The sequence below is a fragment of the Cyclopterus lumpus genome, chromosome 4 (assembly GCF_009769545.1).
Source record: "Cyclopterus lumpus isolate fCycLum1 chromosome 4, fCycLum1.pri, whole genome shotgun sequence".
NCBI lineage: Eukaryota > Metazoa > Chordata > Actinopteri > Perciformes > Cyclopteridae > Cyclopterus > Cyclopterus lumpus.
Window position 1 is genome coordinate 4280372 of NC_046969.1, and position 19317 is coordinate 4299688.

Below are 19317 nucleotides of genomic sequence, written 5' to 3' on the forward strand. Positions count from 1 at the left end.
CTTTCAGATCAGTGAGAGAAGTGCCGATGGTTCACATGTGTGTTTGTCATCTCAGACTTGGTCTCAACCCCTCAAAGTCTTGGTCTTGTCTCAGTTTCAATACACTCTGGTCTTGGTCATGACTACAACATTGCTTTAAAGGTTATGGTTAAGAGAAAAGCTATGTTTTGTATTTCTTTATTTTAATTACAGATTTCAGGTACGCTTTGACTCACTGTACTCTGCAATTTTTGTCGTGCAATGAGGGATTTTTTCTCCCCGCGAGTTTACAACCTGTTTGAACCACTGACTGCTCGTGCTTGTTGTCTTTTTAAAGATGTCATGTATCATAACCTTATGATTATGACATCTTTTAAAACTAGTTCTCATTTCTCCACTTGATAGCAAACAAAGTAAGAAGCCGATGTGTTAATGGGTCAGTGTGTAAGGTTTGGCGGCATCTAGTGGCGAGGTTGTAGATTTCAACCAGCTGAAACTTCTCCAGCATACCAAGCGTGTCGGAGAACTACGGTAGCCAACGCAAACGGCTCTCGCTAGAGCCAGTGCTTGGTTTGTGTATTCTCGGCTGCTGTAGAAACATGGTGGTGCAATATGGTGAAGTAGATCGAAGGGCTCATTCTAAGCTTACCCAAACACAACGATTCGTAGTTTGGGGTGATTATACACTAATGAAAGCGTAGTTTTGAATATTATATGAATGCTGCCAATAGATCACCCCGAAATGCTACACACTGTACCTTCAATTTTAGTGTACATGTATTAAATGGAGGCGTCTTAAGTGCAATCAAGATATGGGTATGTCTCCTAGTGCCTGGCAAGCCCACTATGATGATCAGCACCACCATAGGGAACACTGCCCTGATCCAGTGGCAGCCTCCCAAGGAGATGGTCGGGGAGCACGTGGGATACCAGCTGCAGTATAAGAGGGCCGAGGAGGAGGCGTTCACCATCAAAGACTTCAGGAAGGCTGACGATCATTTCACAGTGACCGGCCTCCACAAGGGAGCCACCTACATCTTCAAACTGTGCGGCAAAAACCGAGCGGGCAACGGGGAGGAGTACGTGAAGGAGATCAGCACCCCCGAGGACGTTCCCAGCAGCTATCCGCAGAATCTGAGCGTGGTTGGTCTGACCGCCACCTCTACCAACCTGGCCTGGGAGCCCCCTCCTCTGGCTGAGAGGAACGGGAAGGTTGTGAAGTATGCTGTGGTGTACCGAGATATCAACAGCCAGCACAATAACACCAACAGCACCACAGAAACGCAGATGACCGTCCATGGCTTGCAGCCAGACACAACCTACGACATCAGAGTCCAAGCCTTCACCAGCAAGGGGGGGGGACCCATCAGCCCCAGCATTCAGAGTCGGACCATGTCCACCTCCATGCCAGGTGAGACTCTGTACATTATTCCATGATTTGGACATTTAGGGCTTTATTTTCCTGAAACAGGGAAGAAAATTAATGTTTTTGAAATGCAGCTTAGTGCAATGTGGATGAAAGGCTGAATACTTTATTAGTAGGTGAGCATCAGTACTGACCGTAATGAGCTCCCCTCATCCCCTTCAAAGCAGCAAAGAGAGAGATAGAGGGCGAGATAGAGAGAGAGAGAGAGAGAGAGACAAGATCCCAACAACGATGCTGTTAATAGCAGAAGGAACAGGCAGCTGCTATATTGGAGCAGGAGGTGCTGGAGTATCAGTGCATCCAAAAAGATCCAAATCCACACAAACAAAGGCTAATTGGTACATTTAAACTCTTCTTGAAAACACTGAACATAAATGAGACCAAGTACAAAATCCTGATAATACATGATATGTATGATATAGAACGTAAGACATTAGTTCTTATTGAACGGAAATAAATAGAAAATGCTCAGTCGTTATATGTTTTAACAAACAAATATAACATTGTGTTTGGTACCCCCCTGCTGTAACAATCCACATAATTTGACTCTCCAGAGTTTGGACTTCATACATAGAAATAATCAAAATGCCCTGATGGATTTAAAAGAGCTCAAGAAGACTCACATTAGTTTATGGAATATGCATGACAGCATTCCATGTTTTGAAAAACGCAATTTTAACCAGCCCTGTCTCCTAAAAATAATGTTCCCATAAAACAACACAACATTTTCAATTCCTTTTTTAATTAGGGAGAAAATATGTTTCTCTCAACACGAAATGGAATGCAGCTTAGTTGTATGGAATGTAATGTTTAGGAGACAGAGTGTCGTTACTGTTAGACCCTTACCATCGTTTGCTGCTGTCTGTGTCATGGTGTAAAATTACACTCAGCCCCTCTAAAATCAGAAACTGAAACGCATATCATTCCTGCTGATGTGCGACAACTACAGGTGTTTAATCAACTGCATGGAAAAGATCAGACATTCTACAAGTTGTTGTTGTAAACATCAGTGTTGACATGCTGTGGTCACTGGATTACACTGTAACAGACTCACAGGTCGGTTAAGAGTGTAAACACAGCTTTTTATTTTTGAGCTGCTTGGAATTACATTGGTATTAGTCCCTGTGTAATTGTTTTATATATAAAATGTAATGTATAAAAAAAACTCTCAGAATGTACATGTTATAAGTAGGTTATTTTGTATTTGTTCTATGAAATGGATGTTTTTATTCCAAACTTGGTTAGAGGTGCCACATATTCGGATCAGAATTTAATGTGTTTACCATCTGTTGCATCAAATTTTTTGTGGAATCATTTGTGACTTTTTTTATATATAATATTCTTTTGATATACTATTGATGTTTCAAAAATATTTCAGCTTTAATTCATTGATATTGATCACCAAATTATTGCTATAGAAATAATAAAATCACTACATTGAGATGGTCTGTGTCTAAATAATACAGACTGTGCTCTCATTTTGGTACATTTACATAGCGAACCAATTGTTCGCTCATTTTAGCTTCAACTTTGAATCATCTCACTTACATCCACAATTAAATTAACCACCTAATAATCATCTAGACCTTCCCTCAGTGTTCACCAAGAACTTTGCCGTGAAGGCTGTGATGAAAACCTCTGTCCTGCTGACCTGGGAAGTGCCAGAAACCTACAAATCCCAAGTGCCTCTCAAGGTAAGATCATCTCATGCTTCCAGCTGCAGCCACTGCATTTAACAACTAAAGGAGGTTTCTTAATGATAATATAGAACCACGTAGTCAGATGTTAAAGGTTATTGTACACTCTTAGAAATAAAGCGTGTCCTCATAGGGGAGCCCTTTGTGGGTTCCTTGTAGAACCTTTTATAAAGGAACCCTTAGATGGGGTTCTACCGAGAACCATCTGTGAAAGGTTCCACCCAGAACCCTCTCTGAAATTTCTATCTAGAACTTTTCCATCGTCGAAGGGTTTCATTTAGAACCTACCCAGGGGGTTCTAAATGAAACTGGGAACCTTTTATATTCCAATCCCTAAAATGAATATGGTGCAGCGCAACCCACATCAATCGTGGTTCCCATCACAGTTTTTGGGGGGTGTCGGCTGGATTGTGGGCATTCCCTTTTTACATCCACGCTTTCAACAATCCTTGATATTTTAGATGAAAAGTGCCCTTAATGAACCCTTGGTCTCACAGAGGACCCTTAAAAAACCCTTTCTTCACGAAAGGTTTCTCCAGAGGCAAAGGGTCTATCATTAGATAGGAGGAAGCCATTTGGAAGAGTGAAACTGTAGTTAGGAGATCAGTAATACAAACATGTTCTACATTTATATGAGATATTTGAGATATTCTCTGTTGTACTCCCTAACAGAGCAGCTGCAACATAAATCATCAAGAAAATCAATTTGCACCATATTAAACTGCCTGCAGCTGAACTTTATGACTGGCTATTTGTTAAGGGACATGTCTGTCTTGTCACTCTGTGCAGCTCTGATGATAAGCTAAAAGGCAGAAACAAAAGTTTATGACCATGGGTCAGCAACTACATAATAGTAACCGAGTAAATCATACTTTATTTTTATAGCAACTTGTAACACAAAACAATGTGTTGTTGTGCTGCATCAAAGTCAAAGTTAAAAAAGGAGACAATACAATAATACAACTAAGTAAACCGAAGCTACACATAGCAATATCACTATTTATTAAACGAATAAATATCAATGTTTTGATAAAGTTTTGTCCTTGAAAAGTTGTAATAGTTCACAGCCATCTTATGAAACAATACTTTATATATATATATATAGTATATATATACTATATATATATTTATATATATATATATTATATTTGGAGATGCACTCAATCCCTGTCTTTCATGAGATTCATGTCAATCTCCTATTTGCATTAAGAACAAAGCTGAAGTGCAGACATGGTTATCTTAGCTTAGCATAAGGACAGTATGCATGCAAATTTAGCATACTGATAAGATAGCGGTATAAATTGTATTATCTAATACTTAACGAGCAAGGTATTAAGCATATTTGTTTTATGAGTCAAAGAGATGAATGTATAGTACAAAGAAGACAATAGGAATATTGTCAATGTATCACTTTAAGCTGATGATATTAATTGAACAAACATTGAAAATGCAATCTAACTTCATGGCATATTCCAGAATTTAGTTTTTGTCAAGGTTAATTTAGAAAACGAGAAATAACTTTCTTCAATTTAAATTCAATTCAATTAAGTTTATTTTGTATAGCCCAAAATCACAAATTACAAACTCCCCTCAGAGGGCTTTACAATCTGTACACATACAACATCCCTGTCCCAGGACCTCACATCGAATCAGGAAAAACTCCCAAAAAAACGGGAGGAAAAAAGGGAAGAAACCTTCAGAAGAGCAACAGAGGAGGATCCCTCTCCCCGGATGGACAGAAGCAATAGATGTCATGTGTACAGATGAACAGTGTTACAGAGTTACAACACATTTAATGAGTAGGACAGAAATTATGAATAATTAGTAGGCATGGACCATGATCCATATAACCACGATCCATGTTAAATGAAAGAGATAAAGAGAATGGGCATCAGCAGAGCCAGGGTAGGAGGCCAGGCCCATTAGGCAGGAGGCAGGGCAGAGGAGGCAGGACCCAGTAGGCAGAACCGGGTCCAGACACAGCCACGAGAGTCTTTGAGCGAGAACGCATAAAGACTCCGGGGAGGAAGCAGAGTTAATAAGGTGCAATGGAGAGATGTAAATTCATCCATAAGGAGAGAGAGAAGAGGAGATAGGTGCTCAGTGTATCCTAAAACATCGCCCAGCAGCCTATAAGCCTATAGCAGCATATCAAGGGGCTCGACCAGGGCAATCCTGATTCAGCCCTAACTATAAGCACTATTAAAGAGGAAAGTCTTAAGTCTATTCTTAAATGAGGTGACTGTGTCTGCCTCTCGGACTGAAAGTGGAAGCTGGTTCCATAGAAGAGGAGCTTGATAACTGAAGGCTCTTGCTCCCATCCTACTTTTTAGGACTCTAGGAACCACAAGTAGCCCTGCATTTAGTGAGCGCAGCTCTCTAGTGGGTCAATATGGTACTACAAGCTCCTTAAGATATGATGGTGCATCACCAATCAAGGCTTTGTAGGTGAGGAGAAGAATTTTAAATGTGATTCTTGATTTTACAGGGAGCCAGTGCAGAGCAGCTAATACAGGAGTAATGTGATCTCTTTTCTTAGTTTTTGTGAGTACACAAGCTGCCGCATTCTGGATTACCTGGAGGGACTTAAGAGACTTATTAGAGCAGCCTGATAATAAGGAGTTGCAGTAATCTAGTCTGGAAGTAACAAACGCGTGAATCAGCTTTTCTGCATCTTTTTTGGACAAGATGTGGCTGATTTTTGAAATGTTACGTAGATGAAAAAATGCAGTCCTTGATATTTGCTTAACGTAGGAGTTAAAGGACAAGTCTTGGTCAAAGATAACGCTGAGATTCTTTACAGTGGTGTTGGATGCAAGGGCAATGTCACCTACAGAAACCACATCACCAGATAATTGATCTCTGAGGTGTTCAGGGCCCAGTAAAATAACTTCAGTTTTGTCTGAGTTTAACATCAGGAAGTTGCAGGTCATCCATGTTTTTATGTCTTTAAGACATTCTTGAATTTTAGCGAGCTGGTTGGTCTCGTCTGGTTTGAACGATAGATATAATTGAGTATCTTCTGCATAGCAATGAAAGTGTATGGAGTGTTTCCTGATAATGTTGCCCAAAGGAAGCATATATGAAGTAAATCAAATTGGTCCAAGCACAGAACCTTGTGGAACTCCGTGATTAACGTTGGTGGTCATCGAGGCTTCATCGTTTATAAATACAAATTGAGATTGATCTGATAAATAGGATTTAAACCAACTTAGTGCGGTACCTGAAATGCCAATCGACTTTATCAGCACTAAGGTCTAACAAAACAAGTACAGAGATGAGTCCTTTATCAGCACTAAGGTCTAACAAGACAAGTACAGAGATGAGTCTTTTATCAGCACTAAGGTCTAACAAAACAAGTACAGAGATGAGTCCTTTATCTGATGCAATTAGGAGATCATTTGTAATTTTCACCAGTGCTGTCTCTGTGCTGTGGTGTTTTCTAAATTCTGACTGAAACTCCTCAAATAAACTATTATGATGTAGAAAGTCAGTTCCATAGACTTCCAGTGTGATACACGTTATGTAATCAATCAAAACTGCATCAGTGTTCTAAAGAAACTTCATCCTGTCTTCAGATCCTGTACAACCAGCAGAGTTTGGAGGTTCAAGGCAACCTGAAGAGGAAGCTGATCACACAGCTGCAGCCGGATACAGATTATTCCTTTGTGCTTATGAGCCGGGGGAACAGTGCCGGCGGCCTCCAGCAGCAGGTTTCCATTCGAACAGCCCCAGACCTGCTGAAGATAAAGCCAGCTCGATACCAACACGATGGGGAGAATGGGGGAAAAGTGACCATCAGTTTGTCCAGGGTGCCTTCTGAAGCCCCCGTCAGGTCTGTGCGTTTTGTTTGTCTGAGTGGAAACCATCCTGAAAAGATAATGGCTGACTCGTGATTTCATCGGTGCTCTGTGATGTCTTCTCTCCTCTGTATCAGTTTGATATTATAGTCATTGGAAATAATTAAGGCTGGCTTTGTATGAAAGCAAATAATAGCTGTAATAATTGTTTAATTCTTCATTGTTAACCACTATTGAATTCTTAAAGGGAAAATTCACCACTTTTTACATGGCTGTCCAATCACTGTTGCCGGCAGAGGTACCACAATGGTACCCTGCGCAGTGGCCACATGTAACAGGATGCATTGCATTGGGGCCCAAACACAACGTTAGGTGACAAACATACTCACTAAATTAAAAGATATATAGTAATTTGTTCATCTATGTATATCTAAATGTGCTCAAAATTTGACATAAAGACATTTTAATGACCAGTGACACAAAACAGATACGTTTTTTTTAAATGTAAAAGGGCCAGTAAAAGCTCCAAAGAATGTGGTTAGGAAATCCGACCCTGAATATATTAAAGTGTGGATTCATGATGGCAGGCGGTGATGCTGAGCCGACAGCACCGTGTGTTGAATGAGATGAGATTCTGTCAAATGAGGAACCATTAAAGCTCCAGAGACACTGCACCACAAAGCACCTTGGATGTGTTTGCAAGCCAAATAATGATATGTTAAGGAAAGGGGAGGGGCTTTAGGCACAACACAGAGTCATCATCACTGATAGCACCGTGACTTCATCATATGCAAACGCTATCTGCCTCTTCTCAAGATCCGATTCACCAAAGACGTACTCATGATACGACAGCGCAAACATGCTTAATGTTTTGCCACTGTTTTTTAATCTAATTGAAATGATCTAGGTGGCAAGTTAAATGTACCGTCTTCTGAAAGCATATAGGAATGTGCTCCATCCCTGTCTTTCATGTCAATCTCCTGTTATCTGCATTAAGTACGGAGCTGAAGTGAGGACATGGTTAGCTTAGCGAAGCATAAATACTGTAAGCATACAGAACAGTGCTTACGAGAGGCTCTCATCCTTTGCGGGTGCTTTGTGAACTACACTCTTCTCTTTTGGCTTATTTGTGCAGGTTTAGTGGTCGCAGAAGCAGCACAATCCTTTTGTGAATTCTTTCCTCGGTGTGCGAGCAGTGTGAAGACCTTAAAAGGCCTCAGCACACAGTCAAGTGGAGGCACACAAAAGACGCACACAGACATTAAATCAATAGCTCAGCTTGTCTGCAGCCATTACAAGCCTGGTTTATTTACTTCTTCTTCTGTTCTAGCCAGTTCATAACCAGCCAATTATCCGCTGCAGCAGAGAGTTCTTTCAGGTCAGAGTTTCAGAAGCAAACAAAATATTCAGTCCCACAACACAACAACGTTATGATTATAACCACATGACCATGCTAACAATAACCCCGGTGCTCCTCCTGAGCTCTCTCCTGACGCTAAAAAGCAATTTATTTAAGTGTTGAGCTTTTAAACCACAGTTGATCAACAAAGAGAATCCCAAATGCAAAGGCTGCAATTCACTGGAAGGTTACTTTTGTATTATTACCCAGCTCGATCGAGGAGACAGGCGCCACAAATTACTTGGACTTAATTGTGTTTCAAGTGTTTGTTTCTCGAAAGAAATTGCCCACAAGTAAGCTGTAAAAAGAGAAGTGGGTCTGATGGACTAATACTATTTCTATATGAATGCCTGACCCAGGCCTTTTCATTAGCAAACACATCCCATCTGTGTTTAGGAGAAGAGTAGACGTGAATATATAAAGTTTTTAAAATATTTGGAAAACATAACCGACAGATGATCCCATTTAAGCCGTGTGTTGTGTGTGTGTATACAAGGCATATGCTGTGTAAGGCAGCTGTGTCACTGTGTTTGATACAGGTGCTACTACATAGTGGTTGTCCCAGTCACCCCGGTTTCTCTGAAGAGATGGGAGAACCCCGAAGACATGGACATACATGAGGTGAGTTGAAGCGTACTTGTATTCGCTATGTAAAAGGGACAAAGTCTCCCTCCAGTCGACTCCAGGCCCCTAAAAGCTACTCCCAAAAAAGCAAACTATTCCATTTTCAGGTTTTCAACTACGGTCAGTTAAGCATGGAGCGGTTATGACTAATGGTACCTTTTTTATTATAAACAAACACAGATATGTTTAAATAACCTCATGTTACAGAAACGTATGTACAATCCGTACATATATCTTTACATAGCACATTAATTATGCCAATTATGTATCAATAAACAACACATGTTCACAAACAGGAGGCAATCATCAGCCTGAAGCAAGCGATTGATTTACAGGTTTGTGCTTTCAGTTTGCTGAATCTGATTTTAAAACATTGTATCAGCAAAAGTGATGAAAAATCTGCACAAGGCATATTTTGTGTGTATCGTTGCGCCCTAATGGAAATCTTTCTGAACAGACATTTGCAAAGAAACCTGTTTCGATAAAAGTGGTTTATTGGCTACATTTCCGAGACTTTCCTTCCGTGCTCCATATACGTTAACTAAACCAATTGTTGATCCGTAGAAGCGTGTGAAGCCAAGCAACGCATCTACTTAACATTTGCATTACCAACCTCTTTGTATGGTGATGCCCACATGCTTTAGACACACATGTTAACCATGCTGGTAGAGCGTGTGATGCAAGGAAAACAGGGACCTGCTCATGAAATCCTTTTGGCTTGTCATAGCAGGAAAAGCACAGTTGTTACTAATTACATTAACAATGGTTCTGTTCTATCCGAGTCTCCCGATAAGCCACAGCAGTGTAACAGTGAGCCAGGACCCTGAAATCCAAGCAGCCTGATTGGAATCCAGCCAGGTGTCATTTAATTATTTTCACCTGTGTTCTTCCTGGCTGTTTATAACACGGCATGATATAGAGTATTCATGACAGTCTGGCAGTTGTGTGTACAAAGTTGGTAATGTAGGCTAGTGATGGCGCCAAAGAAAAGTTTATCCAATAACCAAAATGGGAAGTCATCTTCGTCGAAGCATCATCGATGTGTTTTTTGTAAGTAAATATGGAAATCATGTGAAAGCTCAAATATTGGCATAGTGATGGGGAAAAGCTGACCAGGGAGGGGGGGGGGGTCACCAATATCCATAAAATATCTGATAACATATTTTATGGCAATCCAAGTCTTGAATATCTTAAAGTTGGACCTGAGGGAGGCAATTGAGGAATGCTTATGGAGTGATAAACTGTAAGGGGCCCATTCCCTGGGGAGCATGAATGTGCTTTGTAAATGTCATGGCAATCACCTCAAAATAAATGTCTATTTGTTAGGAAACCTAAGTGGAGAGGTGGGCCGAATGCTGGCATGAGACAAAAGGTCAAGAGATCACTAAGCTCTAGGAGGCTACCTCTGGGGAGCATGAATATTAGCAAGAAATGTCATGACTTCTTGCTGTTTGTTTTTGTGCTGTCCAAAAGTTATGAAAAGGAAACTATTGCCATGATGTTGGTAGAATGGGGGAACAGAGTTGTTCCGCTGCTGAGCAGTCTGCAGACGTTTTAAAGAGCCAAGCGGCGTCTGTTAAACAGGGCAACCAGGGCATTTTGATGACATGATAGATAGATAGATAGATAGATAGATAGATAGATAGATAGATAGATAGATAGATAGATAGATAGATAGATAGATAGATAGATAGATAGATAGATAGATAGATAGATAGATAGATAGATAGATAGAATTAAATTAAAAGTGTATACAGTGTATATAAAGGGAAAGAGTTGCAAGGTTTATTAATGTTGTTCAATTTGAGAAGGATCTGGCCAGAGGTGATTTACTATAAAGTCGTATAGCAGTTGGCAGGAATGCTCTCCTGTATCAGGAATGCTCTCCTGTATCTGTCCTTTTCATGTGATGGTAAGATTCTGATGCACAAGATATCTCCAAAAGTCAAACATGCTTTTACTCAATCAAATTTTACTGTTTATTATTCATTTGAAAATATGGAGCTGAATCTAATATGGTTTTCCCGTTCCCACAGCTCTGATCTCCTGCTAGGCTGATAGCATTGGCCTTTTACTGGTCAACGCCTCCTTCCATTTGTTGGATAAAATAAGTGATGTTTCTATTTAAAGAGGGTATTCCCCAAAATATGATAAGAGTTACATTTGAATGCTCGGCAATGGCGATAGAAGGATCATCCTCTGCTCTGCTTACGTTCTTTTTTTATCACTGCACAACTTTGTTGTAGATTATATCTTGCATATATCATGATAATGTAAATATGTTATTCCTGCTGGGTCGAGTGGGTGATGTGGGGTCCTTTCTTTGCTTGCTTCTTCTGTAAAAGAAAGGATTAATGTTGAGCTAAAAAACAAAACGGTTATTGTTGGGTGTGAGTGAGTTAGGTTGGTGCTCTTATTTTAGAGAATGACTAAATGACTAAAGGACAAAGTGTATTCACTGGCTGACCAATGAAAACAACTCTTATCCCACTGATACCAGTTCTAGTGCTCAGAACTGAGTCCTGAGTCATCCCTGCTCCTGAAATGTACCAGTGAAGGATGCAAGGTGTCACCAAAGTCATCAAATTCCCGTTTGTATTGGCAGCAGCTCTAAAGAAGAGCGCTTTCTCTTTTGCTGCAAATGTATAAACTGTAATTACCGTCTGTCAGTGAAAATCCATCAGCCATGTGTTTCGTGTTTCGTGTTTCACTTCCAAGTGCTTCTAACCTCCAGGTGAACCGGCTGCTTGTGGGCCCATTTACATACGCAGCCTCTAATGAGCAACTGCACAGGATTGTCTTTACTGTGACAGTTGGAACCACAGTCACTAATTCTCTCTCCTGTTGCATTGTGGAAATAAAAAAGAAAATTATGTCCTAAATCCTCCTCTGGATTTGTGTCCTGATGGACAGCCTCTCCTGATGAATATTATTGATGTCAAAGTGTTGGTTAAGTGTTCACACGTGTCTTGTGAATATAAAGAAATAGGTTTGATGACTTGTTATCAGTATTAGGGGATGAGGTTTACATGTCTGCCAGGTTTGTTTGCTGTGGTCTTGATAGTTTTTTTCGCTCTACTTAAGAGGAAGTAGAACACCGATGGGCCAATTCACAAAGAACACATTGTGGTTGATGATAGCACCATGAAATACCGTCTCAAGGTCTAGATCACAAAAGATCTTGTGCTAATCATATTAAAGCATAAACTCATCCATACAGTTTTTCTGCTGCGTGTAATTTGCAGAATCATTCCTCACAACTCCCAGCAATAGGCCATGAGCACTGAACAATGTCTGGGCGTGACACCACTTATAGATGTTTAGTTACCAACCACTCTGTTTTTGCATTGAGTCTCACTTGCATAGAAAGGGGATGATTTTGCACCAAATATCTGCATATTACCTCATTAATATCCAAGTGCAAACAGCACAGGAGCAGAGAGAGATGCTATTTGTTTGGCAGGAGAGATCACCAGGGTTTTTTTTGTCTTCTTTGGGCAGGTTTAGCCATCCTTTGTGTATGCGCCCCATGAGAGCAGGCAGTTCCAACGCAACGTCAACACTTCCCACAAGGATGCATCCACTCCATTCTATCGGCAGTGCGTTTATCGCCTCCTTTGATAACTTTTACATTTTGGTTCAGCAAAGGGAGTGTGTCAGTGCAGGGGCTTTCTGGCTTGAGTTTGATGGCGGAATTTAGCATTTAGATGAAATGAATACAGGACAGGTCTCAGTGAGAGTGGTGTGATTCCACACCCAGGTCACAGCTCATTGATTTGAGTTATTACAGTCAGCCAACACATATGGAATAGATTATTGTGTGGATTTAAAATATATACAGCATTATATTTGGCTGCCAGGCTCTGTCGTCTCTACCTAAAAGTAAACACCGAGCTTGGCGCCGCAAGGTGTAAGGTGCGACGACCAGAGCCCACAGGTGGATGCTGTTGGGGCGTTTAAGATGCTCCATGAGCAGCAGCAGACAACATGGCAGCAGGCGTGCAGAAAGAGAGTGCACAGAGCACCGATGGGGCCTTCATAATTAAAAAGGTGCATTGCATATATGTGGCAGCGAGAAGAGTTTTTTTATGTGATTGTTCAGATGTTCTTTTTTTTAATGCTGGTTGAGTGGATTTGGAGCTCGTCACGGTTACGCCGTGTAATCGTGATGCTCGTTACCCAGCGAGATTGGGAAGAGATTCTCGTTTCTACGTTTAAACCTGTGGAGCTAACGTTAGCACATTAATAACTAGCGATAGCACTAGTTAATAAATGCTACGCTCCCTCCTGTTCGTGTGTATTTATGCTGCCTTTCGGACATCTTTGAGGTTGGAATTTTACCAGTTGAAATGTCCAAGTTTTGACAAATTGTTGCCTTCTCGTTGATGGGTTACAATTTACAATGTGCGCTTCAGACTGTGGAACCGGCAGGATGATGACTGAGAAAAAAAAGACAGGGTCAGAGGCAAGGCAAACACAATTAGGTTAAATCTCTGAAATAAATTGTCAACAGAGCAGCCAGGAGCCATCACCAACAGGTTAGTTGAGACAACGAGTGGATGAGGAACCGGGGTAGATATTCAGCAAGGTGACTAGTGGATTGAAGGCAGCTTGGTTCCTTGAGCAGATGAGGTGAGGTTCGTGTAATCAGGGAGTTAGGAGGAGATCAGTCTGGAGCCCCCCCACACACAGTAGAGGCAGGAGGCACGGCTTGGCCGTGACAGATTCTTGTCGGAGGTTTGCTATTTTAGAGTTCCGAGTATCCATGAATGCAGCATCAGTCTCTGTGCTCTGGTTTGTGGTCGGCCAGTACAAACAGTGCTGCATCCATCAAGTGTAATGGATTAGATGAAACATGACATGCTCAGATCTTCATTAAGGCCAAAGGGCTCAACTGTGTTAAGAATCCAATATGCCTCTCTGGAGCAGTGAGCTGACAGAGCCACCACCACGTTCTATTCCCCAGAGCTTTAATGACGCTGCAGAGCATAGTGCTGAGCATCAGCATAAGCCATGTGTTGTGTGTGTATTGCAGTTTTGTGTTGAGTCTTTAAAAACTCTTTTAGTTTGTCCAACACAAACCACACCAGACATTTCAACATTTGGACCCAATGTGGGCTGCTTGTTGTTTATGAATGATTTGTTGGTGTGTTTTTTCCCAGTACATGGATACATTAAGTACTTTGGGTCTGACAAATAACATTGTGCACAGGGGGGGTGGGGGAGCCTTTAAGTTAAGACAGTGATGAATGTGTTTGGTGGTTTTCAAGTGTCAGAATGAACCAGTCTCTCAGATTGGGATCAAGGGAGCTAAACTGATGTTATTTGGAGATGGAGGGACATGGAAGATGGTCCAAAGTGTCAGGACAATGTTTTTGACCTTGCAGGATAAGGGAGGATATTTGGTAGAAAAGTTGAGGTCGCTCTTCTTCACAAACAGGGATTCCTTGCTGAGGGGTATCCCCTACGCTAGAAGCACCATCATTTTAACAGCTTTGGACTGGAACCTTGGAACAGTACTGCAGTTTCTGTTCACTCTCAATAATTGGCCAGTTGAAATATTGCAGATGAGCTACTGTTGATTTTTCCCCAGCTTTGCTTTTGCAGTAAATCCTAGTCTCAATAGTACCATTGTTCCCCTCGTTACATGTTAAGTGTATAAATTGGCAAAGGTTTCATGCTGATCTATAGTTAAACCAAGATTGTTATTAGCACATTTTAAAAATATCAGAAAATCAGTCTGCTCTACTCTATAGCCTCTGCATATGACAGGATATCATCAGTGTATTATTTCCACAAAGCATCTTGGACACAAATACGTCTCGCGTTAGGAATGACAATGAGGCAAAATCACTGTCCATAGCACAAGATTGCAAGTAAAAGGAATCCAAATACTTAATGGTGCAAATCAAGTTGGACAGGGTTAGTAGGAAATCATTAGGGGGTGAAGAATGGAATTGGATCAGAATTAAAAGTCGCAGGATTTGGATCGGCAACAACAAAAGTCACATATCAGAAATAATATGGGGAGAACACACCACTGTCCTCTGGCCTCCATGTGGAGGTAGGAGCATGAAGCTCCTGCACGTGATTACTTTCTGTCATGTTATGTTGTGTCAAGTTATGCTCGTCCCAAAGTCGCCTGTTGTGTCGTCCCTCCGGCAGCTCCTGGAGGCCGGTGCTGACAGCCGTCTGCAGAGACAGAAGAGACAGAGCCAGGACTTCCTGCAGCCCTACATCGCTGCCAAGCTGGACGCTCTGCCCGAGATCTTCACCCTGGGTGACGAGAAGACATACAACGGCTACTACAACAAAGCCCTCCCTGGCCAGCAGCAGTACCGCTGCTTTGTTCTGGCTGACTTGACGGACCACGAATCTGTGAGTGACCTCTATGTATGTAGACATACTGTACATGGGCATTTACTGTATGTATATACCCATGTACAGCACAGCAGCTTTAATGTATTGGAACGCTTCAGTGAGTGCTGGGCTGGATCTTCACTCACGTGTTGTTCACTCACTAGACTCTTTGGCCAGTTGGCATTCATCACACTCAGTCTTCAACAGAGGAGGCTGAGGTATCAAAAGGGACAAGATGTTGATAATAAACTACAGTTTGGGTTTTTTGAACATTTCAGCTAACTCTGGTAAATGCTTCTTAGCTCTATAAATACTTTTTCATTATGTTGTGTAGCTTACTTTGACAAACCAGCAAGTAGTGTAGACTTTATTTCATTAGCTCCAATTGAGCAACAATGGGACTTCTTCACAACAACAATAACATTAAATATATAGAAATAACATGTATCATATAATCATATTGAAATAACATATAATATATAAGTAACAATAAAATTCAATACAAATCATATCAAAATAACAATAGAATACTATAGAAATAGCAATAAATCATATTGAAATAACTATCAGATACAATACAAATCATATAAAATAACACATTAAATGTATTGAAAAAACATTGATTTAATTAGAAATAGTATAAAATACCCAAATGATTGACATAATATTTATACTAAACAACCAGCACATAGTGTGTAGGCACCATTAACATTGTGATTTTTTTATTCTGGTCTAATTTTATATTGATCTACTTCCAATATTTAGTTCTCATTTATATATATTATGCTCTTTTACTGTGCAGGTGAACCCTTTGTAACGAAATACAACAGTTTCTTATACTTCCCTCAGTCAAAGAGAAAGTTGTTTAAGTTTGGATTAGAATATTAAGAAGAAGCTGCATTTTATAGATCTGTTCTCGATGAATTACTAGAATAATAACAATATTTGACACACTTAAAGTACACACAAATAGAGAAAGGCAGCATTACGTAATATATTATGACTTTAATGGCAGAGTGTAGGATTTGGTGGCATCTAGTGGTGAGGGCACAGATTGCGGCCAACTGAATCCCCCTCTGCTTTACTCACCCACCATTCGCCTCGCTCTGTAGATATGAAGGGCTCATTCTGAGCTAACGAAAACACATTTCTTTGCTTCAGGTGATTATACAATAATGAAAACATAGTTATGATTATCATATTTAATTTCTGCTCATAGATCCACATAAATGCTTCACACTGTATTTTAAATCAAAAGCGAGAAGAAGGAAAGAATGATATAAGTTTGCTGGGAACCATATGGACAGTCTGCTCTGTTTTGCAGTGAAGTTGTTTTTTTATCTCATTTGCATCACACACAGTCAAGAATACATGTAAGATATACTCTCATAATGTGAAAATCATCTCACTCATCACAGCTGCTCACACTGCAGACGGCTGACCAAAGTGTACTGACTTAATCTGTGCGGTCAGTGTCAATCAAGTTAGTCAGTGCCAATTTGAGGTTATAGATATTGCTCAATTTGTACAGCAGCTGCCCATCTTAACATCAGCTCATGTTGATGGGACACATCACACATTTGATATTATGCAGCCTTGAATGTGAAAGTTGTATTTAACGATTGGGAAACTTGCAATTATGTGGTTCAGCTCTGGTAAGGCAGCAATGTGTATCATTGCTGTATTGGATTGCAATATATATATATATATATATATATATATATATATATATATATATGAAGGTGTTCTTGTTTCTTTTCTCCACTCAATGGTACCTTGGCAGAACCAAGCGTGGTAATAATACAAATGGAGTCATGTCATGTGCTCCTTCTGCATTGGCCACAGCTAGCTATTGCCATGTGAATGAGAGGCTCAAGTGTGACTGGATTAAGCTGCATGTCACAGTCTGCCTCACATGCAGACTGTCGTGTCAGGGAAAGTTCACCAACACCAAGGCTTTTGCTTGACACCTCTTGCCCTTTAATAAATCATAAAACTACACCAGAGGACGAGGGAATGGCTCAGGCAACGTGGAGAGGTTTTTAATATGCGGATCTATTGTGGATCATTCCTCTCCTTTTGAAATCGTTAGATAGATCGTTCTCATAAAAGTCCATTCCCACCCTGTGGGTCACATTCGGGGACTTACAGCTGCAGTGTGTCCCATGCATTCCCCCAAGGCCTTCAAGACATCGCTGGATAAACAGAGCAGAGTTTGTAGTAAGTGGTTTTGTTTTTGCTATCTGTGGAAGAAAAGAGCTGCCCCTCAGGCAGCAGTGCACATATGCCGGGCACGACGCAGTGAAGCAGATCATGTCTTTGAGTCATGTATGCATCTGCAGGTCTATCTCTAAAGCCATTAGCCCTGCTGTCATCCGCAGGCATCTTGCTTTCAGAGCACAGCATCTTCAGACTCACTGCAATCGCTTTTGTTCCTGATACCAGTCATTTTCCCTCGTGGCATCTTCATGAGGGGGGGGGGGGATTTGGTCCTGAAAAGCTAGGGCATGGGTATCGGTACTCCATACATTTTGAGTAGATACCTCAGTCAAAGGACACTGCGTTACGCTTCCAACAACTCCGCGTTCCGCCACCGGGGGTCTGGTATCGGGGTTATCAGTCGTCACCGTTGTATGAGAGTGGTGATTAGCTAACCAATATGACAAGTCAATTATACCCAGACCAAAGAAAATCAGACGTGAATTCTGGCTCAATATCTTCAAAACAGACGGAGTGTTACAGCAATAACAATAAGTCCACTCACACAACGGCTTTGCCCTGCGAAGGAAACCAGCCGGCACACTCGCCTCTCTTTTCACCTTATGGCTAGCAGCTTTATTGCTAGTCAGTCACAGCACATAAAAAACAGTGAACAGTCTGGTTGTTTTGCCCAAATGTGGCTATGATGTCGGGATGCCGGGATTTGTAAAACAATGTCCCGGTTAGAAGGTTACGGTAAACATAAAGCTTTGGATAAAATGACCGAGGTGGAAGCTTCAAAAGTGAACTGCTTTATCTCGTAGAAATCTTGATTCTTAAGGGACGACCAATTAGTGTTCAAATCTTGCTTGATTCCGACGGCATCGCCCCATCTTTACAACAACCAGCTCATCCACATGTTTATAAGACAAAGAAAGTCGACACAATCACAAGGACACAATCACAAGGTCTGATATAATGCAGCATTGCAGTGACTGCAATCTTGTAAAAGTACTTAATGATTTTGAAACGAATTTGCTTCATGTGGTTCAGCTCTCTCATAAAGCCACAGTGTGGATTGTTGCTATATTAGATTGTATTATATATGAAGTTGTTCTTGTTATTTTCTCCACCCTATAATGTTTTAACGCCCTTGATCAATGATTTCTTGGCAGAACCAAGCGTGGTAATAATACAAATGGATTCCCAGAGGTTATCGGACTGACCAAGCACCAATTGGTTCATGTCATGTACTCTTTTTCTTTTTTAAATAGTGTTTTTATTGAAAAAGAGGCAATATAATAATAATACGCGTAATTTCACTCAAGGAACAGTACATTTTCTTTTCTTTTTTTTCTTTTTAATCCCCTCTCCCCAATCCACGCCTCCTTACTAGATAAATAAACTTGGCCTGAGGCGTCTCCCTCACTGTCAATTTTAACTGAGTTCTTATCGAGTGACTCTTTTGACAGATTACTATATGTGATATGTTTTTTTAATGCGCCAGGATTTGTAAAAAGTATATGTAAAAAAATTATAAAAATAGATTGTTTGTATTTATTCTAAATTTTAAATAAATGGTAAATAGACCATCAATGTAAAATAATTTACAGTTGCTGAGACCAACCTAAACTCCCGTTTAGGAATAACAGTTCGGTGCAGTTTGGTTCAGCAGAAAACAAATCCAAATGCATAAGAAGGTTTATTTTCATTTATAGTAGTGCAATTATCAAAGACAGACAACATCCTCTTAGTGGGGACTGAGGTGATATTACCCACTGGCAACTTTGGGCAACTATTTCCATTATTAAGATAAGGTCAATTTAGAACATT

At 40.6% G+C, this 19317-nt stretch overlaps 1 protein-coding gene across 12 annotated transcripts in view; it reads left to right on the forward strand.

Moving 5' to 3' along the window:
• Positions 1 to 19317, forward strand: part of ptprfa (protein tyrosine phosphatase receptor type Fa) — a 273794-nt gene that overhangs the window by 203363 nt on the left and 51114 nt on the right. For 8 of the 12 annotated variants that reach the window (XM_034530507.1, XM_034530506.1, XM_034530510.1 and 5 more), the window contains 5 exons: positions 809 to 1390; positions 2990 to 3099; positions 6681 to 6937; positions 8841 to 8922; positions 15091 to 15303. In XM_034530507.1, coding sequence (XP_034386398.1) covers positions 809 to 1390; positions 2990 to 3099; positions 6681 to 6937; positions 8841 to 8922; positions 15091 to 15303 — 1244 coding nt within the window. The remainder of the gene's footprint in view (positions 1 to 808; positions 1391 to 2989; positions 3100 to 6680; positions 6938 to 8840; positions 8923 to 15090; positions 15304 to 19317) is intronic. The other 4 variants (XM_034530508.1, XM_034530517.1, XM_034530512.1 and 1 more) reach the window with 1 other exon arrangement.